Raw genomic sequence first — 25,742 nt, 5'->3', positions numbered from 1 at the left:
CTTCATCCGGGTGACGCCGTGCAACGTGTACAATTTTGTGAAACGATGTTAGTGCGATACCAAGAAGATCCACAATTTTTGCAACATATTATATGGACAGACGAGTCAAAATTTACGAGAGAAGGTATTTTTAATAGACATAATACTCATTTGTGGTCATCTGAAAATCCTCATGTTATCCGGGAAAGAAACTCAAAATAAATTTAGCGTAAATGTTTTTTGTCTAATTAAAGATAACCAAATTTCTTACCATATCTACGAAGAAAATTTAAATGCCGACAGATATCTCAATATTTTGCAAATGGTTGTGGCAGATTTTCTAGATGATCTACCTTTAGAACAACTAAGGAAGTGTTGGTTTCTATTAGACGGGGCTCCACCTCACTGTCACAATCAAATCGATCAACAGCTCACTAAAATGTTTGAAGGTAGATGAATGAGACGCCTAGGACCGTGGAATTGGTCAGTGAGGTCTCCCGACCTCACTCCATTAGATTTTTGTTTGGGGAGTAATAAAGCAAAAAGTTTATTCTACACCCGTTGCTTCAAAAGAGGATTTGATTGCTCGAATACGAAGAGCGTTCCATGAATTGCCCGCAGCTGAAATAGCAAATGTGGTGACTGATGGTGTTATCTCTAGAATCCACAAGTGCTTAGCTGTTAATGGGGGCCATATTGAACATTTATGACTTTTTTAAGTCATTTTTTTATCGTAGTACATTATATTATCAACATACATAATTAAAATTGTGTATTACTATGTATGAAGTTGATTTTTTAGAATTCTTCTTAACTTTATTCTGCTCATTGGTGGAAAATTGGGTATGTCTCATTAAAAACTGTAAATGTTCCGTTTAGGATCTCATTGCAACGTCTGTGAATAAATAATAATAAATAACTGGTGACAATTTAGTTTGTTTGTTTTGAAGTTTTGCTAAAAATTCCACAGATGTCCTCGCAAGAAATTACATGATTTTAGGTGATTATATACTATAAAATACACATGGTTTGAAGCTAGTAACTGTTTCCATTTTTTTGAAAAAAATTAAATATCTCGAAAACGGTTAATTTTAGGAATAGGGAAACTTCATAAAAGTCTACCTAAAATAACACGTATAATCCAAAATTGTTATAATATATTGGGTGTTCCATTTAAAATAAGCAAGTTGATGGCGACTTCCAGTATAATCGGAAGTGGTACGTGAACGCCATTATTTTAGTTGAGAAGGGCATGCCCCAAAAATCCGGTATCCGAAATTTTCAAAATTCAAATCGAAGTAGTCTGAAATAATTCTAATGGGTAGTCACAGTGAGACACCCTGTATTCCTGGACTTTAGCTGTTGCCAAATAATCAATTGGTCTTAATTTATGTGGACAAGCTGTCAAACAAATGTCTCTTCATTAGTCTAAAGCAAGGGTCGGCAACTGGCGGACCGCGGTCCAGGTCCGGACCGCGGAAGGTAAAATACTGGACCGCCAAAAATTTTTTGAAAGTATAAATTACTCAAATAAATTATTTAAAAAATGTTTTTTACGTTTAAGTGCCAACCTTATCATTTTTTCTAGTATTTTACAATTGTGTGAGTGTTTTGAGTTCTTAATGGTTAGTAAGCAGATTAAATTTGAGTTCAAATGAAAATTTGTAAGAAATATGAATTTTTTTTCTGGACCTCGTTAAAAATTTTTAAAAGTATCCGGACCCCACCTAAAATTACTTGCCGACCCCAGGTCTAAAGTAATCCCCTTAAGTTCATCTGGCTTTGGTAGGTTTCTTTAAGGCGAAATAATTCTTACAGCTTACTTATACTTAAGTTACGAAATATAATATCTAAAATAAATCATTACACTAATTTGTTTAGTGTTTTGCCAGCGATACTATTACGTTTACGATCCCATTCAAAGGTAATTTATGTTTATTACTGCGCTTACCTACCGTAACCTGATTAAAAATTGCATAGCAGGCCTTTTCTCTTTAAGACATTTTGATGAGTTGCGTCATAATAGCAATTAATGTAAATAGTGTTTTGTTTAAAGTTACCCTTTTGCCTCTCATGTTGATGTTAGACTTAATACATGCAATTAAGTACGAAAAATATTCTGTTTTTTTCGTTTAAATATTTGTTACCATTTTTTAATAGGAGAAAACTATCAAACTTCACTCGTTAATGAACAAAAAGTGTTTACTATAAAAACAAAATGAACCCCATAACAATTTATTTTATTTGTTTAATTTATTACAGAATAAAATAAATAGAGATAGCTTATTTTTTCTTATAGATAAAATAGTTTAACAAAGTTATATTAATTTACAATTCATTGCTTTAATAAATAACATTACTTCGATGCATTATAAAATAAATTCAAACTCATAAGCTATTTTCGTAATAGAATCATTACATATTATGTTTAAAATGATGTCCTTCAATGCAAAATTTATTTTCCTATTCATATTTTCATACACATTTTGCAGCTGTCGTCGTTCTACTATATTGTTAACTTCTCGAATAATTGCCGTTTTAAAAATAGTAGTTTTCAGATATCCAAACAAAAATAACCTAAATGAGTTAGATCTGGCTACCTGGCTGGTCATAATTGTTGTCTAATCAGTCGATTATCATTAAATTCTTTCAAAGTTTGAATTGTTGCTTTTGCAGTAGTGCAGTTATCCCATCTTGTTATAATTCCATCGACGATTGGTTGAATGAAATGTCATGAAAAATCACCGACGGGCAAAACGAAATGTTTTATTTTAATGTAATGTTGATCTTATTGTTTTAATTTTACCGAAATTTAATTGCCACCGCGCAGAAAATAAATCATTTAAGGCTCTCTACAAGTATCATGATGAACTTTTTGCTATCTATATTTTAACCATTCGAAACATATGGCTTATAAATTATATATTTTGTCAAATGAGGTGTTAAATTGATAGTAACATATGTGTAAGTGCTCCTAAATTTAGTTACAATCTATTCACCTACTTTTTCCAAACGGGAAATGACAGTTCCTAAGTAAGAATACGTGTAATTTTATCCAGGAAGTTGGCGCTGCGTTAGCACATATCCATTACCTACTTTGATTTTCACTGTACGTACTCTTGTTCGTACCAATTACATGGTAGGTAAACTGGTTAGCGTAGAATTTCAAGAAATGCAGATATTTGTATTTTTCTGCTTGCGCGGTACTAATCTTTCTCTTGGATTAAGGTCATTAGAAGAATAAAACTTGCGTTGATACCACTAGTAATAATACATAATTAATACCATATCACTTGTATTATAATCTGGACGAATTAGACCAAACACATGCCTGTTTCAAAAATCGAAACTAACTCCAATTTTATGGGTTTAAAATTATAAAATGCGAATATTATAACATTCAATAATATTCTAGACACAATTTACGCAATAACTGTAACAGTTAATTTTAAAACAATATTTTATACGCCGACCTCTTCTGAGCACGGTCAATAGAATCCTGATCATTTTTTTTTTTTCAATTAAATAATTGACTTTTGTTTTTAAATACGTAAAAAGACATTGTTACTTTCAAAATATCAAAAGCATAATGAAATTACAAAAGAAAACGTGAAAAGTCAATAGAAATGTATTTTTCGGGGTCTGGCGATGACTTTCATAGACTTTTGCTTACACCATTCGAAGGAGCGGAAAAAAATAAGTTGATTTAAAAAAAAAGTATCCCGGTAGCTGCTATCTAAGTGCCATAATCCATTTGTTAAGTAAGAATTTTGAGAAGGTGAGCGCAACATGGGCAATATGACGTCACAGCGCTCCCCTCTTCTGGCTACAGCTCAGCCGCGTGTCGAATCCATTAAAAAAAGATTCAGCGTATAAAGGAAGTGTTCGACTTTACAACGTTCCCAAGTTTATTACAAAATGTTAAATAGAACAACCAGAATACCGTTTTTAAGAAAAAAATTTTGTCAGATCCTATGGGTCGGATCGAGACGCTTTAAAATAAACATTCATGTTTTTAAGCACTATTTGATGTAATTGGTCTGAAATCTGTATATTAAAAAATCGCCGAGATAAGGACCCTAGTTACCGTTTTTTTTTTTGGTTTTTTGTTAATAACTTTTTTATTTTACTCCTTAAAAATCTAAAATTTACGTAAACGAGAGACAGTGTAATTACCTTTCGATCCTTTTTTGCCGAATTTCAATATCTCCACTTGGGCAGAAGATATACGCGCTCGTATTTTGGACTGTATAATTTTGCACAGTAGGCCGCCATTTTGAAATTGGGAGTCTGGATTGCGGGTGTTTGTTGAGCACCCCAACAGTTATGTTTTCCTGTAGGATCATCAAATTTCAGTCAAATTCGTTATTTTTGTTTATTGCTGAAAATTTTGCACATTTTTTTTCTTCACCGCAAATTTGCGAGCTTTCGCAAAAGCCTATCCTTGTAGCAAATTTCCTCAGAAACAAAATCATGTCGATTAGAGGCGCTTAATTTCGGAGATATATGTGAAAAATTGAAAGAAGAGCAATTTTTTTTTCTTTTGTTATAAGCAATATGACACTCGACCTCTACAAATACACAAATTTAGGCTTTTATTCCGTGTATTTTTTACTTAATTTTAAGCCCATAAAATTTGAGTTAGACCCAATTTTGAATAAAAAACCTAAGTCGCCCGGACTATTATTATAGTAGTAATTGTAGGGGATTATCTTTAAAATATGTTACTTGGAATTTTTGTTTTATAAATTTTACCAAACCATTTAACAATGACGGTTGAAATATACTTAATCTGAATTTTCCCTTGTGAGAGGTCCTAAAACAGGTCCTTGCGGTATTCTAGAATATTGGGGCATATTATTGGATGCCATATTTTTAAAGATTTTCAGAGAATGACATTTGTTTTTCTTTTAGCTGCCCAGGCGGCGTCAAAAACCCTCCTAGAGGCCATCGGCGAGATATACGAAAGTCAGTGGACGGGCCACGACCACCTCTACGGCCAGCTCCAATCCGTGGACATGCTCTGGCAAGACTTCACCCACAAACTGGCGGACCAAGTTCTACTTCCATTGAACACGTACCAGGGACAGTTTCCAGAGATGAGGGTGAGTTTGTGCATGGTGCAAGTGCTGTAAATGTCTCGCAATAAATGTCGGAAACTTTTTGCAAGAATCTCGAGAATCTTACTAATGCATATTTTAACATTTGATATTTCTTTCAAGCGCATTATTATTTTTATAGCGTTACCACATCGCGCCTTGACATTAACATTTTTTTTCCAAACAGGAAAGTTTGTACGTGTAACCTTGAACTTAACTTGCCAAAATAAGCTGTCTGCAAGGAAGACCGTCTACGGTATCGTCGCAATTTTGACTGTGCCGCAGTCGTTTTATAACTGGGGCACCGTTCACCGCAATTTGCACGAGCAATTTACCAGTAGAGCTATCTAGACGGTGTTGCATATTAAATCGTCTCTCTCAGCAGGATAAATTTCACTTATGAACTTTAGTGGAGAAGATCTCCAAGGGCGTAGCAAACGTACAGCGGAAAGCACGAGTAAGCGTGAGAAATTCATTTTTCGAAAAGTGACACAAATAGACACTTTATTTATTTATTTTTTTATTTCCAATTCGTGCTAAATGCACAGAAGTGTTTAAACACGTCCAAAGAAAGTAAAAATAATTGAATAAAAAATATACACTTAAGTATACAGTTTACAATTAAAATAGAATAAAAATCAAGTCAAAATATACAGGGTGAGTCATTAATAATGGCACACAGCTTAATGACAGATTGTTAACGTCAAAATATAGCGATTGAGCCAAACATGCCTTAATCAATTGTTGCTCATTTTCGTTCTACAGGGTGTTAAAGTTGAAGTATTTTTTTTTGTAGTAGTCCCTGTATCCTAGTTCAGACATAATAAGTACAGCATTTCCCTGGAGCGCAGACATGTATACGAGGTCTGTTTTACAAATATAATCAGTATGATGATTCCAGGATCCATATAAACGCCAAGAGATTTGACATATTCAGGATTACTTATGTCGTTCAAGTTATGAAGGTTAAAGATCTTTTTTTCAGTCTTGGACATGTTAACTGTCTTTTTATTAGGTACTGAAATACCAGTCGTTTGCTAAAGATTCCCACAAAGGCATGTCATCTACAAAGAGTATGCTCAAAATATTACTGTTAAAAATATTAGGTACTTGGATCATTTACATAAATAAAAAAAGCAAAGGACCCAAGACTGAACTCTGCGGAAAACCATATCTTACTTCCAAGGTGTTTGATTTTGATATAAGCAAGATACTGAAATTTGTTGATTAAATATGAAAATAGATGAAAACCATAACAGTTTTTTTTATTAGAATTTCATGTGAGGCAGTCAAAAGATTTTCTTAAATCTGAAAACTGAGATGTAATTTAAACCTTATAAATGCTTTCAAATACCTTAGCAATGACTGGTACCACTGATCTGTGATTTGAAGAGTCGCTTTGCTTCTTTTTATAAACAGAGACAGCTTTTGATAGTTTTAAACATTTGCGAGAAATCTGGATAATTATTCCCCTCGCGATTACTAATTGTCACATTTTTCTCAAAATTATTGACCGCTCCATTTCAGTCATCGGAGGCTCAATATTACCTGACTGATCCATTAAAACAGCATGATGCGACGTACTACTAGAACCTGGAGTTGAAGTGTCGTAGTAAAGAATCCTGTTGGCTATTTCATTTTTGTTATGTAAACTGTCAGCAACATAACTTTCAGCAATTGTGGCTGATTTCCACCCACCATGTCTCTTGATTGCTAATACATCAACTCCTGTATTTGCCAGTAATGTTGCCGATGTTCTTCGGAATGAATGGCCTGTATATGTTTCAGGATGTTCTAGTTTCAAAAACTGTGCGATCTTATTAGGAATCATAGAAAGGGTATTCTTGCCGACTGACTGGTTGGTTGTAACATCTACCTGCTTGATAGTGCATAAAAAAGCGTGAAATTTCAGTTTTAATTTCCAATCTAATCTTCATATATTTCTTGAGAATTTCTAGGTGAGAAACAACCAAGACGAGAAGTAATTGTAAACGTACGTGACGTAACCATTTTTAGAATCTGGAATTGTAACTACAATAATGTCATATCGAAATTTTTGAAATTGACTTTGTCCATAGTAAGTTTGCATAACTCCTCAGAATGGCATGCACCTGCAATGCCTAAGACCGTCACATTTGACTTTTTCTTTTTTTTCTTACCTTTCAAAAATGCGCTAGCAGTGAAATATCAGAAACACCATTATTTTTGTTCTGGCACCATTCTTTGAAATTTCTATATGCTCGTCTGTAGCGCACTTTCGACTTTTCGGACAATAAAAATTCGCAGTCAGCATTTGCTGCACTTTCTATTTGAAAATCACTCATTTAAAAATAATAATTCAAAACCAGTAAAATTGCAACTTTTATGTAGCTTTATTTATAAACGCCTTAAAAACGACAAAATCCAAACAACCAAGGCGACATTGCAAGATTTCGAATAATGTCAAAATGAATCGATGAATGTCAAAAAATAAAACCTAATCTTTATTTCATGAACCATAAAGAACTGTGGGTGCAGATAAAATGTTATACACCACGCAGCAGTTAAGTATAATTTACCAGTCTCGGACTCTATTGCCGGCCCTCGCTCCGCTCGGGCGCAAAATCGTCCTCGACTGGTAAATAATACTTACCTCCTTTATGGTGTAAATAACTATATTCTTCTAGAACAAAAAATTTACATATGTAAACATAAAGTTGAAATGGAAAACATTCAAATTGAAATTAGTAAAAATAAAACTTTTTCAAGATAAAGTAAATAAGGAAATAACTTTGAATTAAAAAAGAACTGATGTCGGTCAGCTGGCAAAAGTATTAAAGATATAATTAGAAGTTAAGTGTTAAGGAACAAATTAGTGACTAATTCACCTTTACTTTAAAAACGTGTCTCTTGATGGAGATAATATCTGTCCTAGATCAGCCAAAATCGTCGCAGAAGAGCGTCTGAATCTGTGCCTCGTATGCGGCAATATCAAATATGTAGCGATTTCTTTTGAAGTAGTCGTTTTCTATTTTTAGTAAACTTAGAGCAGAATATTGTCGATATGATATAATATGAAATATGTTTCAAATGAGTCCTCCGAGTATGTGTCTTGTTATCAGGAATTTTAATAACAATCAGTCAAACTTCAATATCTTGTACTGACATATTTAGTAGTTATTCTTTTCTACGAGTCTCGTGAAAGCTCATAGTAACCAGAAAAAAAGTCATAATTAGGGAAATTAATGCATCTTCATATAAAACTTGTTGAATGTTTTGATTTCTACTTTGGACCATATCCGACCGATTTACATTTTCAAAAAGAGTTCTAGTTTTTAAAATGTTTTTATGTTAATATATTTCTTTAACGTTACGTAAGTAATTTTTACCATGGGGTAAATTGACTATAATGTCGGTGGTTTCACTTTCACAACAGTGTATTCAAAAGAAGTCAGTAACACATTTTCTTGTAGTTTAATCCTTTTTTTAGTGCTTCACTTTTTGAAGTCACTGCAACACTGTTTCTTCATCGCTTGAAAAATCCATTTCGCTTTCCACTTCATCCATACTTTGGCACATGAGTCCTAATATTTTGACCCTGATTATGAAAAAATCATTTCCTCAAGTCTTTCAACGTCGTGTATAAATTATAGAGTACGTTGTATTGCAAAATTATTCTAACACACAGTCAATGTAACAGAATTTGCCTACAGTTTCCAACGCCTATGAACAACGGATGATGGTCGCACCCACACGCCGCGATCGGTGGGATATCGTTACCGTACGGGATGGCATTTCGTTAAAGAGCACTTGAAATCGTCGAACAGGGAGAGGAGAAATGGGCACTGGAGGCAATTAATGGCGGCGTAAATATATGAATATTTATTAGGTGTCAGTTTATACTACCGTTTGATTGGAAAGGCCTTGGGCGGCCTTATAAGGGTGAATATACTGGTCCCTCGCTGTCCGTGGGACGGAAAGTGAAAATATGTTAATTTAAGGCGGGCATTTGTCGTAGAGCAGAACAGAAATAGATATTTCGGGCGGAGGAATTGGCACTGTGAATCGAAAGTCGCGTTAAACGAGATAAATAGCTCGCACAGGTTGTTTCTTGATGAATTGTACTACTGTAATAAGTATCCTTTGAAACATACATCACAAAAATTTAATAAATTTCGTCGATTTAATGTTGGCCATTTGTTTATTTTTTTTTGCCAACCGAGCGTCCTGTTGCTACATTAATGTCAGAAGTCATTGACACAGATTCACAAACTAAACACAGTGCTTTAAAAAAGTAGTAACAAATACTTTTTATTAAAAACTTAATTTTTATAAATATTTCAAATTCACGAGATTAAATAAGTATTTTTATTTTTTTTTGTATTTGATAAATAAATACAGTTCATCATAAAACAGTATTTTTCATAATAAAGGCATCAATTTGAATTTAGTATACAGGGCGTTATTTAAGTACAGGACCAAATTTCAAAGGTCGATTCTTTGAGCGATTCTAAGACGAAAAGTTTATATAGACATAGGTCCGGTAATGCCTCGTTTTCCAGCTACAGCGTGTTAAATTAAAAAAAAAAACGTTTTTTCGTAAAAATCTTAATAATCCTTTAGCCGATTTTGTTGAAATTTGGCAGTGTTATTTATGGTAGAAAAGGACTAATTTGGCCCTAACTAGATTAAAATTATTAAGTGCAGTGGCGTCCCGTGTGTACTTTAACCAATATTTTTGACAAACAAAATGTTCACCACTGACTTTTTTTATACTTTTATAATTTTTTTCGCATTAAGCAACTAAAAATACAACTTTTTCGTATCTTGCTTCCTTTTTTGGAGAAAAATACATAAAAATCATTTTATTGCATGTCCATGGCCAACTAAATAAAAACATTTTTTTAATAGTTAATAAAACACAAAATTTTTTTGTAGCTAGCACTAATTTTTATAACAATTTCTAAGACTAGAATAGACTATTGATATGGAAAAAAATAACAGATACAATCTAGTTTTAGATTTTTACGAAAAACCGATTTTTTAACACCCTGTATTTATCTCTAGAGGTGGTTTCACCAAATTTTGTTTATCCCTTTAATTTTTTAAGAAATAATCTTTTTCAATTCTGTATATTTAATGTTCTTTACTCAAAAACATACTTTTAGAGTTCTTAAATTATAAAATGGTGGAAGAAATTATTTATTTACGCAATTATTTTACTGCCAATTTAATAACAATATTTCTACCTGCAATTTATAACGTGTTGGTAATGGTAATGAACTTTGTATCTTTAATTATATGAGCTGTTTGTTCATTGCGTAAACAACTAATGATAAGCGTTAAATTTTTTGCCTGTATTTTAAAAAGTTTAAACATTTAGCTACATTGAACAGGATACTTTTGATGCGTATTCAAAGTTGCAGAATTATTTTTCACTACTGTTTCCAAATATACTTGATATTTCGCACCATTATTGAAGAAACAATCGCCAAATCTGCCAAATCTGGAAGATCTCCCGCTTCTAGCCGACTCGATCGCGTCCAGCTAGTACATGTAGAAAACGTATGCAATATCCTTTTGTATCGGGAATAATGGCATATCATGCATCAGTAAATGTGGTTTGTTCTATATTGCTCTGGTTTGTTGGCGTTTAAAAGTGAAACCGCAACACAACGCCGGTGGCTTGCGTAACATTATAATTATTCATATATAAATTCCTAAAATAATTTTACCGTACAAAGTACAGCTTATGCCATAAGCATATAATAGTGTAAGTGTATTGAAATACTCTTCTTACACAGGAATAAAGTAATTACACGCACATACAAAATAACGTCGAACGTTGGGCGCCAAGACGTAGATTGTGCTTTCGGTGCAGACGAGCTATTTGCTTCTCATATAAGCATCGTCGTAGATCCTCATAGTGGGATCGGTGGAATCGAATTGTTTAAGGTCCTTTTTCACCGTCGGTGCTAGGTCGTCCTTCGGTATTTCATGTGTGTCTCTCTTAACTTGAGACCTTGAGGTCGCCAACAAATGAAAATGTAAATTACAATCCTCCGCCATTGTGGCGCTCGATAAGCTCAGGTGGAGGAAGTCCACGATCTAATTTTGAGTGGTTGGTGTGACCTAAAAGGCCTTGGAAGCAGTGACACTTGCCTTCTTCCAAATTTAGGCAATTTTGGAAATATTTATGGTTCTTTTTGTTTGTTTACCCTTGTATACCACTTTACGAGTCTGTTCACTGTCTCTTGCACACTAAAGTTTATGCACCGTTGTACGGATTCCGTGAAGTGCCTGTACGGAATCTTGTAGAAAACTTAAATTGTGGCGCATAGCTGGTAGAGCGTTAAGCTCGAGTTTATGAATAACTCAGATTGCGGTTTCAGATATATTATAATTTATTTGTGCTTTGGTATGATACTACAGAAATGCAGCGGTTTCAAATGCGAATTCTTTTGCTTGTCGAATACACACTCTGGCCAGGCACATATATCCTGGTTAAATGACTGCAATTGACTAAGATGCGCGTTCACTCGCCGGCGTGGCGGGATGGATTCCGGTAGTATGCTTGTTACGAGGTCCGGTTTAGTGTCACTCCATTCTGGACTGTGTTTCTGGCTGGTACGGCGGTCTGTGCGAAGTTAGAAGTCTGAAATTAGACAATGTTAGTGTGGATCCGAAAGTGTTGTCGAAGGTTGAATTTGAAGTCAATATTTTTCATTGATTTTTCAAGTGAGTTGAAAAATTTTTCCGACTGGCTCCCGTTGGCGACTTCTGGGGTAGGTTTGGCACGAATTGTCGTAGTAGTTCGATGGAACGGAGGACTCTCGGCGTAGTATTTCTCGTCCGGTCGGCTCGATGGTCGAATTTAGGAAACATCCGCGATTTTATGGCGATGTTATTGGAGATGTACAGCACTCGTCCGCTTGCTTGTCGAGGTTGATGTAGCGGTCTCTAGAGCGATTACATGGCGAAATATTCGGAAGATCCGCGATTCAATTCTCTTCTGGTTGTGGAGCTCTTCTGAATGTTGTATGTAGGTGGCTGAAATCGCATCGTGAATCTTATTTTGACTGGATTATAGAGGGTATTGGAAACATAAGCAAATTTGATAGTTCCACGACATTAACCTATGTACATGATCCGAGTAGGTAGATCACCATATTGGAAAGCTCCTTTTTTGTTTTGAGAGTTAAATGAACCATTGTCAACACAAGTTAAACTTATTGAACATATTATAAATTCATGTAAAATACAAAGCTTCGGTGATTCTTTTAACAATGTATCGCTTTTTGGAAGTGGTTATAATATGTTTAAAATTCGAGATTGTTGTTGTGGTAGCTTCAGAGGTCACGCTTTCATCGAAAGTTATTTGCTTTAGAGATTTTATACGGAACAACTTAGAGAGCATCATTTACATATTTCTGCAGATTCGTGTTTGAATTTGTAATGAGTCTCCAAAATTTTTTACATTCGTCGAGACGCAAAAATTTTAGGGTGGCTGCAAAGTGGACGGTATATATTACCTATTCAACATACGTAACATGTCCAAGAAAAACAATTAATAAAATAAACCCTTAAGCCAAAAGATTTGCATAATTTTTTCCTGTATTTTCTCAAGGACAAATTGTGTACTATTTCCAGCTAATTCGTCATAATTGGTTGGTGAAAATATAAAACGAGTATCATTAACGGCTTATCGGCTTTAAGGGATTAAATATCGTTTCAAGAACAGTCTGCTCAAGGTTATCAGCTAGAAAACGATTTTTATTATATTTTTCTGTATTTTTGTTCTGAATGCCATATTGATTGTGTTTTTAGATGACAATTTTCTTCTTGTTTTTCCGTAGAAAAAGATAGACAAGAGGGGCAGGAAGCTGGTGGACTACGACAGCCAGAGGCACAGCTTCCAGGCGCTGCAGACGAACATGAAGAAGAGGGACGAGGCTAAGATCGCGAAAGGACGGGAACAACTGGAAGAAGCCAAAAGGACCTACGAAATAATGAACTCGGAACTGCACGACGAACTGCCTGCCCTATACGACTCCAGGATCTTGTTTTTGGTGACGAACCTGCAGTCCCTGTTTAACGCGGAGAACGTTTTCCATGGAGAGTGCGCAAAGGTAAATTGATAACCTATTTAAAAAAAATTACCATTAATAGTACCAGTATGTTTTAATAACACCTTCTTTCAAAGTGGATTTCTATTTTAGCCAATACCGTCTCCAGATTTGGCGTCATTGATTTTTATTTTTGTCTCCGTAAAACTGGCAAAATTTCTGTAAAAGGCATTCCTTTGCATTAAACTACACGCTATTTATTCATATTTATATCGAGGAAAATTGTTGCTTTATTAAACAAAGTAAATAACTTTTTTCTGTAATTAACATTAAACTTACAACTAAATATGTCTTGCATAAAACACCGTCAAGGATATCCTATATTTGCAATGAATATTTTATTGAAATAAATATATTAAACAAAAGCCGCCGAGCATTAAATTGAAAAAGCTTACAACATGATATGAATATTTATTAATAATTACTAAAACTTTGGTATTTATTTGTTATATTGTGTGTAAAAAAGAATTTCAAATTTTTAAATTAACGTAAAGGTCAGTTGTCAAAGAAATTCACTCTTTTTCGTCAAAGTAAGGAATAAGGAAAAAATGAATCAAGGATGATTTTGTTTTATGCTCATTTTCTTATATTTTTATGTTCTTTGTATTTCTTGTATTATTGGTCTTTGTTCGTTTTCTCGTTAGGTATTTGGTGAATTAGAGGCCATTGTTGACAAACTAGCCACTGACAGCCAACGAGGGTCCTACAGTGTGAAGAAGACCAACGGCGCTAGTCTTCCTCGTCCTTCCAGTATCATCAAGAATTCACCCCAACTCATAATCAATAATAGGTCACCGACTAACTCAGCCCGAGGTATGCAGTGCAATTTTTTTTATTACCTTTATTTTTATATCGACAGGAAATTTAAAGTGGAAAAATAAATCTGTTTTTACTGGATTTGAATCAAAATAATGATTGGAAACTAATATCATGGAAAATAGAACGTGTCTCATCAAATATTTACCTCCTGACAAAAGTAAACAGTCCGAGGTTTATTTAATTAACACATTTCGGAAATGTGTTAATTTAAGTATTTTACATTACAATGTTTCAATACAATCTTGAGTTGTTAAAATATTGACACCAAAATCTCGTTGGAAGAAAAACACAAAGTTTTTCATAAATTTCTAGACAAAAGGTTTTAATTTTTTTTAATTAATATCTGCTTAGAATTTCCTGTCCTTTGTATAGCTTTTTAATGTAATTAATTGAAATAGTACGGTTTTGTTTTGTTTGACTTCATTCGTAAGCAGTTTAAAATATTTTTAATTAATTAAAAGGCCCTTGAAATATTTTAAATTGCCTCGTATATTTATAACTCATAATTCTAAAAAGATGTCCTTTTTAACTTTAGCACCTTGCAAACGTATTCAAACTATTTTAATAATTTCCATCTTGTATTGGTTGAGAATTAAAATTCCTGCCACAAGCTGATTTGTAAATAGGGAACGATTAAACAATAACCGAATATAATCGCAGTGGTTGCAGTCATCACATCAGTAAATCTGTTACATCAGAATCGCTATTAATAGGATAATTAATCGATTTATATCGTCAGTAAATAGACGTAAACAGTTGACACTCCTCATCATTCAATTGTTTGGCGTGTAATTTGGCCGTAAATCACGAATTTGTATCAATCGGTTCAGTTTATTATAATTTAATAAGACATGCCCTCTAATTTGCAAATTTCAAGCTTGATAGCTTGTAAGATTGCACTGTTAACGCTACATGGATTTATTGAAGTCTCATAACATTAAATTATCATGGAAGGCTCCAAAAAGGTTGCATATGCAAACCAAACAGTTTCATCATCCGCAAAAATAAAGTACCAAGAGATGGTGCTATTTTTGTCAAACAGGTGATCACTGCATAGGAAAAACAAAACAATTTTGAACATTGTGGATATAATTGGTATTTCGTATTACTGTTATTGTATTCTATATTATTTCTTATATTTTATTTTGTAGTGTGAATTATGTAGAATGCCTTTAGGTCTTGCAGACGTCTTAGCAAAAATTATAGTTGCAAGCATGTCAAAGTTTTTATGTGTGTAAAGCAGGGCATATAGTGTCATGTCAGGTTAAAGAAATATATAATTATGCCCTGTACACTCAGCAAAAGAATTAAAGGCGCAGAAAAATTTCGAAATTTTTTTTTATTATTATGAGTTCTAAATGTACCTCCTCCATGTGCCGTTCATCACGATGTTTTAAAATCCATGTCGTCTTGCTGTGTCTAAACAAGCGTGTGTGTTTTGCAGCTGAAGACCCCCCGCAATCCCCAACTAAAAAAGACTCCCCCACGAAAACCGAACCCACCCCGCCATCCACATTAAACTCTAACGAGAACTGCACCCCTCCCTCCACGCCCACCAAACTCGACGAGAAACCACTCAGCCCTCCCTCTCCCCCTCTCAAAACCGTCGAGCTAAATGGAACTTCAACGCCCGATGGCAAAAAATCCCCCTCTCCTGAGCCAACCGCTACCGACAAGCAAGCTATTAACAATGACACTAAGCATGTCGAAGAGCTGTATGATATACCCGTGGGTGAGTATGTTACTAAACATTTGTTAGTCGCATGCGCTCATTTTAACTCTGTTTTGGTCATAATTTAGTTTTTTTTGAAAGAGAATGGTAGTTTGTAAAGCTCAAAAAGTATATTTTCGTATCGTAGCTAAAAATTAAACAAAATTAAGTTTCTCTTTTAACTTGAAAGGTTTATTTTGCCAGATTTTTTGTGAAGTTCATTTTTTAAAACATGTAGAATATTTGTGATCTAATTATCTTAGTAACTCGAATTAAACAATCGCACATCAACATAAGTGATACAGACTGTCAAATGTCAGATTTCATAACCTCAAATGTCATATTGTACCTCTGTGCAATATATTTTCTCGTAAGTTATATTTTGTAAAGTTTGTTTTTTTAAATTGTGGTCTAATTATCTCAATAATGAAAACGGCATATCGATATCTTCATTTGTTTGAGTTTTTCAATTTTTTTTTTGCTTTCTATGGTGCCATATAACCTTTTTCTCTGCAAAAATATGTTTGCAAAGATACGTAGAATACAGTGGTGTACACAATATTTTTCTATACTTCCAGTTCTTCAAGGAATATGATAAAAATAATTGTTTGATATTCAATTGTTTTCTAAAAAAAAAGTGTGCCATGCGTGTATTTAATGTATCGATGAAAACAAAAAATAGATTGTACTCTGAATTCTATCAAGGGAACAATTGATTTACAAAAAAAAAATTTCCATTGAAAAAAATAATAAGTTTGTGTTATAACTCTTCTGTGTTCTTAATCTTTACAAAAATAAAATAAAAGACCAAAATAGAAAAACGCTTATCTCTTAAAAGAATCAAGATGCGATTTTCCAAATTCAAATTTTCTAGAAATTCGAACTATCTAAACTACATTTTTTCTATTTTTCGGGAAATAGGAGATACCCCCTGTCTCTAGCAGCATATCTTCTAAAACTATAATTCGCTGACTTTATGCAGAGGCTTCTATAATACAAGTTACATATTGTATTTTGTTGCGATGGCAAATATTATACGAATATAAGATGATTGACATAAGTAGCGTTGTGTCTCTATGAATTAATATGTCTGCGCATCACAACAGTTGTCATTTTTTTATAAAGAATGTACTATTTTCAAGAACACCTGAAGCATACTATTCGGTTCACCATCATTGAATTAGACAGTTGCACATCAAAAGTGATGCAAATTGTCAAATGTCAGATTGCATAACCTCAAATGTCATATTAATATATATTTATTTTTTGTACAATATATTGCTCTTTATTTATATTGTACGAAGTTCATTTTTAAAACATTTGAAATTTTATGGAATTTTGTGGTCTAATTACCTTAATAGGTAGAATCAGATGATTGCACATCAAAAATGGTACAAATTGTCAAATGTCAGATATTATAACCTCAAATTATTTATACAGTACCTCCCACCTTACAGAGAAGTTGTACAGTAGGCCATCGTTGCATCATTGAATCATCAAAAGTGATACAAATTTTGAAACCTTAGATTTTATAACCAAATTTTACGTTATCTATACGTTAAAGTACAAATTACACAATTCGTGCACATCAAAACTGTAGAAATTTGTTTATACTATACACACTAGCCCGGTCAAAATAGACATTCAAGGTTACAATAATTCGCATAAAGCTGAAAATTGGTACGAATGTTGGGAACACCGTTATAAATTAAATGTGAAATGTCCGCATCGATCCCACATCTGCAAAAAAAAATTATTCAAAGTCAAAGTTCACAAATATGGGCTTTTTACATTTTTCAGCCAAATGGTAAGTTTTATAAAAATTGTTCTTACACTTTTTTTTCTAAGAGTCACCATTTCTGAGATATAGCGATTCAAAACGTTGAAAAAGTTGTGTTCTCCATAATATGCACACGTTTCCACGTCACCTGTGAGGTAGTGTACTTGGCGCGTTTTTTTTTAACATGGTTTCCCCGGTGGGCCTATTCCACGAATTATTGTGGTCCTTAATTAAATAATATTGTATTAAATAAAAAATGGTACTATTGGAACTGATGAAAGCGGTTTGAATTATGAGTAATTGCGGAAAACTATTCATCTGATAATTATCAAATGGAACTTCAAGTGTAATGTCTTCTTCTTCTTATCTTCCTCCTTCTTCTTCTTCTTCTTCTTCTTCCTGCTGGATACAAGTAAATTGTTCTAACAACGATGCATCAGATGTCTCCTCGCTGATATCGTAAGAATTCTCTTCTGATGGTGATTCATCATTGGAGCACGACTGGCCTTGACAACTGGTACACGCTAATGAACAAAACAATCGCAGCTTTTTTGCAGCCGCACTTAGCATACACCTTTTTGCAACTGCAGAAAGGGGTGCTCCAATGTTGAATCGCCATCAGACCATGTTAAAAAAAAACGCCCGAAGTGCACTACCTCACAGGTGGCGTGGAAACGTGTGCATATTATGGATAACATAACTTTTTCAACTTTTTGAGTCGCTATATCTCAGAAATGGTAATTCTCAGGAAAAAAGTGTAAGCACAATATTTATAGATAATTGCATGGTCTACAATTTTTGTCAGATCTATTTTTATGATAAAACTTACCGTTTGGCTGAAAAATGCAATCAACCCATATTTGCGAACTTTGACCTTGAATAAATTTTTTTGCAGATGTGGAATCGATGAGGACTTTTCACATTTCATTTATAATGGTGTTCCCAACATTCATACCAACTTCAGCTTTATGCGAATTATTGTAAGCGTACCACTATTTTTTGAGCTACTTTGCCGCGTTACACGCTGACTTTTTGTTTCAACAGCAACAGCATTTCGACTCCACTGAGCATTTCTTTGTCCTGTAATATCCGCTTGAATTAATAAAAAACAGAAATATTCTCACTGCGCTGAGTGCAAATAAGTCAGTATCATGAATAAATCAAACACTAGCCAATGTTTGGAATTTATTTTTTTAAATTGCAGCCTAATTGTCTCAGTAGGCCATCATTGAATTAGACAGTCGCACATCGGTAGTGGTATAAAGAATCAAATGTCAGAATTTTATAAACTCAAATGTCACATATACTTTTTTTTGTACATGTTTTCTCTTTATTTATGTTATATGTAAATAAATTTTTAAAACTGGTATAATTATCTCGGTAAATCGTAATTGAATTAGACAGACGGACATCGAAAGTGACAGAATTTGTCAAATGTCAAACTGTATAACCTCAAAAGTCAAATTGTACCGTTTTTAAAGTTCACGGCTTACTTTGTTGAATTTTCTTTTACATCCTACCACGACCTTTACTCTAAAGGTAAAGCTTTAATTTTAACGCCCCCGTAATTTTTTAAGGTGCCAGCACCGAAAACTTGCCCCCAGGCGTCCTTTACAGAGTGAAGGCGACGTACAAGTATAACAAAGAGGACGTGGACGAGCTGTCGTTCGAAGTAGGAGAAATTATTTCTGTAGTGGAGTACGATGATCCCGAGGAACAGGTAATTTCAGCAAAACGATCGATAAGAGAATGTCGCTAGTAAAATATTTCATTTTTAGGAGGAGGGCTGGTTGATGGGCATAAAAGATAACGGGGAAAAGGGGATGTTCCCGGCCAACTTCACCAGACCCCTGTAGAGCTTCTGTAGATTGTTAAGGGTCAATATCAGTTATCAATTTTTTAAATTGCAAGTACGGGCGCGTGTTTTGAACGCGCCCATTTGTAAAGAACAAGTAAGTGCCTTATTCATGATATATTTTTTATAGTTTTTTTTTTATGTTGGATTTTTGTTTAACATCGAATAATTATAACCTGTTAATTTATTTTTAATGGTATTGTTATCTCTTTGAGAATCTGTATATGTATAAATACTCAAACCTACACCATATATATATATATCCGCATTTCTCTTGGTTCTTTTCAGTTTTTTTTTTTTGCGTAGCCTTAAGTGTAACATTGTTAACAAACAGTAGACTAGATCTTTACAATTTATTTTAAAGCATTTTTCTCATGTATCGTTTTTGTATTTTCGGACGCACTATGAACATTTTTAATTTTTTTTTTAATCTTCCGACTGCTGGTGTAAATTTGCTCAAAAATTTGGAGAGTGTACGATGACGCTAGTATAAATGGACTTAAGTGTATCTAGTCAAGGAGATCGAGTCGAGGAAACGGCGGCTTTTCTAGTGCTCCCAAAATTTTATCGATAAACTTTCCTTTGCTTGGAAATGTTCATATTTGTGCCTTATACCCTTAAATATATATACAGTATATATTACTTGTTGTGACGGCCCGCGGTGGACTAGAATCGTAGCGGCGCTCGTATTGTCTTTCAAATTTTCAAATTTTATCCGAGCTAGGGTCGGTTCACCGCGGGCGTCTCGTATCTGCTGTACTCTGGCTAAGGAATGTTACTATATGTATTAAATATTCTTGTGCGATAGATATTAATTATTTTTATTCCTTTAATTATGTTGTAATATTTTATTAACTTATTCTGTAGAGTGTATGTTTGATTTATTTTAAAATAAAGAAAATTACCTAAAGCGACACATTTTTATTTCTTTGAGATCCCTCGAAAGAAAACGCACTGTCTATGAATGATGATGTAAAAATTTGCATTGAAACTCGCGTACAAGGTGTTGTTATGTAAAACGAACCATTACTACCTAGTAGCACTATTGACTGATTTTCAGGTGTTTCTTATGAATTCTTTTGATTAGAATTTGTTCAAACTGACATTATTTTACCAATATTTTGAACTACATTTACAAATTTTTGAAAATGCCGAAGTTAGAGGCTGTTTTCCACCAGAGGTCATCATCCGAGTTGGTTGTTCACGGGATATGTGGACGTCACAATTCTGATCTGGAAGCAAAATGGTTATTGTCCAGCATTATTAACATGTTTTCTAAGAATTTGAACCTTATTGCGAATCAAAAATTGTGAAAATTGAAGTTTTGACACGTGTTTAAAAAAAATTATTGATTTTCACCATTTTTTTTTTTTTCACTTATTTTGAATAAAAAACCCTTAAAATTATATCATCCCAACTGTTGGTTCACGTTCTTCGTAATTTCATAAAGAAACACACTTTCAATTTTCAGACCGATCGGTTCATAACCTTTTGAACTAGAGTTCCCGTGAACCAAAAAAATGTCGTTTAGAGAAAAACGCTTTTGGAGAATTCTGAAAACTAAAAATTTGAAAAAGTTGCCAATAATATAGAGTATTTTCCGATCAATCAGCGTCATCAGCGATTCCAGCACCATATAACAGTCCTTTTCCTTCCTCGTAGGTATCATTCTGGGCTTGCATCAGTTCTGTTCTTGCTTAATAAGTGATAGACTAACTTGAACAAGCGATCTACCCTACTAGGCTATTGAATATAGGATTTTAAAAGGAACTATGACGTTCAAGATATTTTATTACATGAATCGTTCAAATGGTCATTTTAGATGAAAAAACTGCAGAGTGCTATTAAATTAGAGGATGGAAATGGGGAAGTTTCACTTTTTTTTTATTTTATTAAATTCCTTTCATCGTAAAAAGTCAATTGCCACAAACACGGCTGACTCTACGTCACGATCCGGTATCGGTCCAAATTAAACGATTCGTGTAGAGTCGTGTTCTGTAGTCTGTCTCACTCTTATTCATTTGTGTTTATGCAAACTACGTGTGCCGAATAGATTTTATATTATTTACTTTTACTTAACACAATATTATTAATTATTTTAAAAATTGTACATTCTATGGCTACAGAAGCTCGATTTGTCCAAGAGCAATCTGATAATTTGTCAAAAATAGATTTTCTATAAAATATGTTTGCATGATTTCTTCCTCATTTTCTCATCCTTTGGTACATTAAATAGATTGTTGGGGGCAGTTAGTGTTGTGGAACTACACATGGGTACTATAATATTTATATTCAGACACTGTCATGTTTTTCACGTTCTCGTATTGTAATTCTGATCCTGAAGCCGCCACGCATTAAAGCTGCCTGGGTAGATATCGTGAAAATGTTCGTAGACTATGAAAATTAACGAAACTTGTCTTTAAATTTATACACTAAAACTAACTACTCAAAACTACTCAGAATTCAATGCGAACACAAACTAATTCATCACAAGATTAGATGACACCAATGTAATGACAGCGCCAGCCTCCCGCGTCTTGACAGTCTTAACACTCATATACCGGATCCTGATGTCACAAATTGCTTGACCAATTAGGGACCGTTTTCGCCCACCTAATTATATTCAATATTTTAATCATTAATTACATATTATATTATCATATTAATAATTAAGTTTAAAGGGGTTTTACATATAGAAACATACTTTTATAGCAATTTTCTGCACTTTAAATAAATTTTGCTTCAAAAGAAAATTTGATGCAACTTCCTCATTTAGATTTAGAAGATAGGGGTGAAAAAGCACATTTGCAGTTTTTTAAATACAGGGTGGTTCAGATTTTAATAGACAAACTTCAGGAAACTATCACTGCTCTATGAACATAGGCGCAGAAAGCCACCTTTTATGAGATACAGGGCATTGAAATTAACAATAATATAAACAATTTTTCTTAAATATCTGGAAACGGCTTTATCAAATTTATCCAAATTTGGTACACATTTTTTTTCAAATATTTCCCTTAGTTTTGTATGCACATAGTTCAAATTCAGACCAGTGGCGGAGAAACAAGGATGTTCTTTTCTTATTTAAAGTAAAACTTCTACGCTACTGAATTAATTAGTAATATGAATACATTTTATAAAGGTCTGAAACATTCCGGATGAAAAAACATGCTTTTATTTTTATCGAAAAGTGAATGGTTTACGAGTTATGAAACATATTATTCAAGTAAACAAAGCGTTGAAATCGGGAAAAATAAAACAAATGGGTGGGCCAAATTGTAATAGCCAAACTTCGTGAAAGTTTTAAATAACAAAAAATAACATCACTGTTCTATGAACATAGACGCAGAAAACTACCGTTTATGAGATACAGGGCGTTGAAATGAACAAAAATAAACTATTTTTTTTTAAATTTGGAAAACCGAGTCATAATATGTCTCATAACTCGTAAACCGTTCACTTTTCGACAAAAATAAAAGAGTGTTTTTTCATCCGGAATGTTTCAGACCGTTGTAAAATGTATTCATATTACCAATTAATTCAGTGGCATAAAAGTTTTACTTTAAATAAGGAAACGATATCATTTTGTTTCTCCGCCACTGGTTTTTGAATTTGGACTGTGTGCATACAGAACTAGGAGAAATATTTGAAGAAAAGTTTGTACCAAATATGGATAAATTTGTGAAGCGATTTTCCAGATATTTTAAAAAATTGTTTTACTTTTGTTAATTTGAACGCCCTGTATCTCACAAATGGTGGCTTTCTGCGCCTATGTTCATAGAGCAATGTGATGTTAATTTCTGTTGTTTAGTGCTTTCTCAAAGTTTGTTTATTAAAAATCTGGACCACCCAAATTCGTTTTATTTTTCCCTATTTCAACGCTTTATTTACTTGGATAATATGTCTCATAACTCGTAAACCATTCACTTTTTGACAAAAATAAAATAATGTTTTTTCATTCGGAATATTTCAGATCATTATAAAATGTATTCATATTACCATTTAATTCACTGGCGTAGAAGTTTTACTCTAAATAAGTAAACAACGTCCTTGTTTCTCCACCACTGGTTTTTGAATTTGAACTATATGCATACAAAACTAGGGGAAATATTTGAAAAAAAATGTGTACCAAATTTGGATAAATTTGATAAAGCCGTTTCCAGATATTTAAAAAAATTGTTTTACTTTTGTTAATTTCAATGCCCTGTATCTCACAAATGGTGGCTTTCTGCGCCTATGTTCATAGAGCAATGTGATGTTAATTTCTGTTGTTTAATGCTTTCTCGAAGTTCGTTTATTAAAAATCTGGACCACCCAAATTCGTTTTATTTTTCCCTATTTCAACGCTTTATTTACTTGGATAATATGTCTCATAATTCGTAAACCATTCACTTTTCGACAAAAATAAAATAGTGTTTTTTCATATGGAATATTATTCGGAATATTTCAGATCATTATAAAATGTATTCATATTACCATTTAATTCACTGGCGTAGAAGTTTTACTCTAAATAAGTAAACAACGTCTTTGTTTCTCCGCCACTGGTTTTTGAATTTGAACTATGTGCATACAAAACTAGGGGAAATATTTGAAAAAAAAGTGTACCAAATTTGGATAAATTTGATAAAGCCGTTTCCAGATATTTAAAAAAATTGTTTTATTTTTAATAATATCAACGCCCTGTATCTCATAAATGGTGGCTTTCTGCGCCTATGTTCATAGAGCAAGGTGATGTTAATTTTTGTTGTTTAGTACTTTGCCGAAGTTTGTCTATTAAAATCTGGACCACCCTGTATAGCACGAAAACGAAACAAAATTTTGGTGTAGTTCATAGGAAAAATTTTGTAGAGAATTGAATTTCTCATCGAAATGGCTTATTTAAAAAATGTGCCGGCTTGTACCAAATTTGAGAAAATATCTAGGGTAGTACCAGTTATCTAAAAAAAAAAGTTTTTTCATAAAACTTTAGCACCCTGTAGTTCAAAAGTTAAGACTTTTAGGATATATGTTCATATGAAGTTTTTTTTCTTAAAATGGACCCAAGAATAACCTTAAATATTACTTTATTAAGAAACACCCTGTATAATGAATAAATAAATCATATTAAACGTAATATTGATAATTATACAGGTTGTTTTATAATGATGTGCAAATATTTTAAGAACGTGTTTAGAAAGTAATTTTTTTTGGGGGGCGGGGGGGTACTTCCTATATATTTTTTTGATTTGAGCTCCTCCTCAAAAATATTAAAATCTCAAAATGGCCGAAAAAATTAGTTTTATTTTTTTTCTTCACAGAAACCGTTAAACTTACGACATCTGAATTTTGGTACACATTAACAACTAGTTGAATGGTATTTTTTGGTAGTCTTTTTACTGGTTTATGTCTTTAAATGAAAGAAATTAGCACCCCTTGGTTTTATTTCTCTCACAGCTTTTATCTAAGTTAGCTAATTCCAACACGAAAAATAGCCTTTCATTTAGAAACTTTTTTACTCTTCCCATTTTTTCGTATACCTAATGGTTTACGAGCAAAAAAATAAATTATTTGTCCTTGCCGATTAAGTACACATAATTAGTATAACAGTTACCAAAAACGATCGTCATTTTTGACGGATTTTTTACAAAAATTCTTTTTTTATCAATAGAAAAAGCTAAGCAAATATGAACTAAAAATTTACTAAAAAAAATGAAAGCTAATTTTTTCGGCCATTTTGAGATTTGAATATTTTCTCACGGGGGCTCAAATCGAAAAAATGTATTGGAAGATCTCCCCTAAAATTACTTTTTAAACACTTCCTATATTTGCACATCATTAAGAAACAATATATGATGCAATTTACTTTGCCGGCAGCAACGACAAGTAAATTTTGTGGAAGAATGTGACAAATGGATGAAATCAGGTTCCTGGATGAAATGATTGACACACGAGTCGGCCAGGCGGCACACGTTACCTAAGGAAGCACAGAACCAATAGACAGCGCTGTTGGCAAAAAGAATCATCGCGTTATTGGGTAGGAATAAAATGAATGAATTCTCAAAATTTGCATCATAATGGAAATTACCGTACAATCTGCGTGTACTATCGTACATCGTATGTAGCCATGAAATTATCATATACGTACAATATTTATCATACGGTTACAAACACTGAATTAAATACACAAAATCCTGAAAAGGTTGATGCTTGGCGGGGATAATTAGAGGTCATGTCATTGGTCACTTTTTCATTGATGGCAATATGAATGGAGGTAATTCTTTACTTCGCTCCAAAATAATGTCATACCGACTTTAGCAAATTTATATCCTGCTCAAGTAAATCCATACGTTCTAGCCGATGTGATATGGTTCCAGAAGGATGGAGCACCACCACATTAAAGAATCAATGTCTGACA

The 25,742-nt window shown here is 33.3% G+C and overlaps 1 protein-coding gene across 1 annotated transcript in view; it reads left to right on the top strand.

The window, feature by feature from the left end:
• Window positions 1-19,725, top strand: part of LOC108906093 (amphiphysin) — a 103,378-nt gene extending 83,653 nt beyond the window's left edge. The window contains exons 4-8 of the mRNA XM_018709247.1: window positions 12,914-13,186; window positions 13,828-13,996; window positions 15,447-15,734; window positions 19,071-19,213; window positions 19,272-19,725. Coding sequence (XP_018564763.1) covers window positions 12,914-13,186; window positions 13,828-13,996; window positions 15,447-15,734; window positions 19,071-19,213; window positions 19,272-19,349 — 951 coding nt within the window. The 3' untranslated portion in view covers window positions 19,350-19,725. The remainder of the gene's footprint in view (window positions 1-12,913; window positions 13,187-13,827; window positions 13,997-15,446; window positions 15,735-19,070; window positions 19,214-19,271) is intronic.
• The last annotated feature ends 6,017 nt before the right edge of the window (window positions 19,726-25,742 follow it).

This window comes from Anoplophora glabripennis, unplaced genomic scaffold (genome assembly GCF_000390285.2).
Source record: "Anoplophora glabripennis isolate ALB-LARVAE unplaced genomic scaffold, Agla_2.0 scaffold220, whole genome shotgun sequence".
NCBI classification, from domain to species: domain Eukaryota; kingdom Metazoa; phylum Arthropoda; class Insecta; order Coleoptera; family Cerambycidae; genus Anoplophora; species Anoplophora glabripennis.
This window is presented reverse-complemented; position numbering and strand designations above follow the sequence as displayed.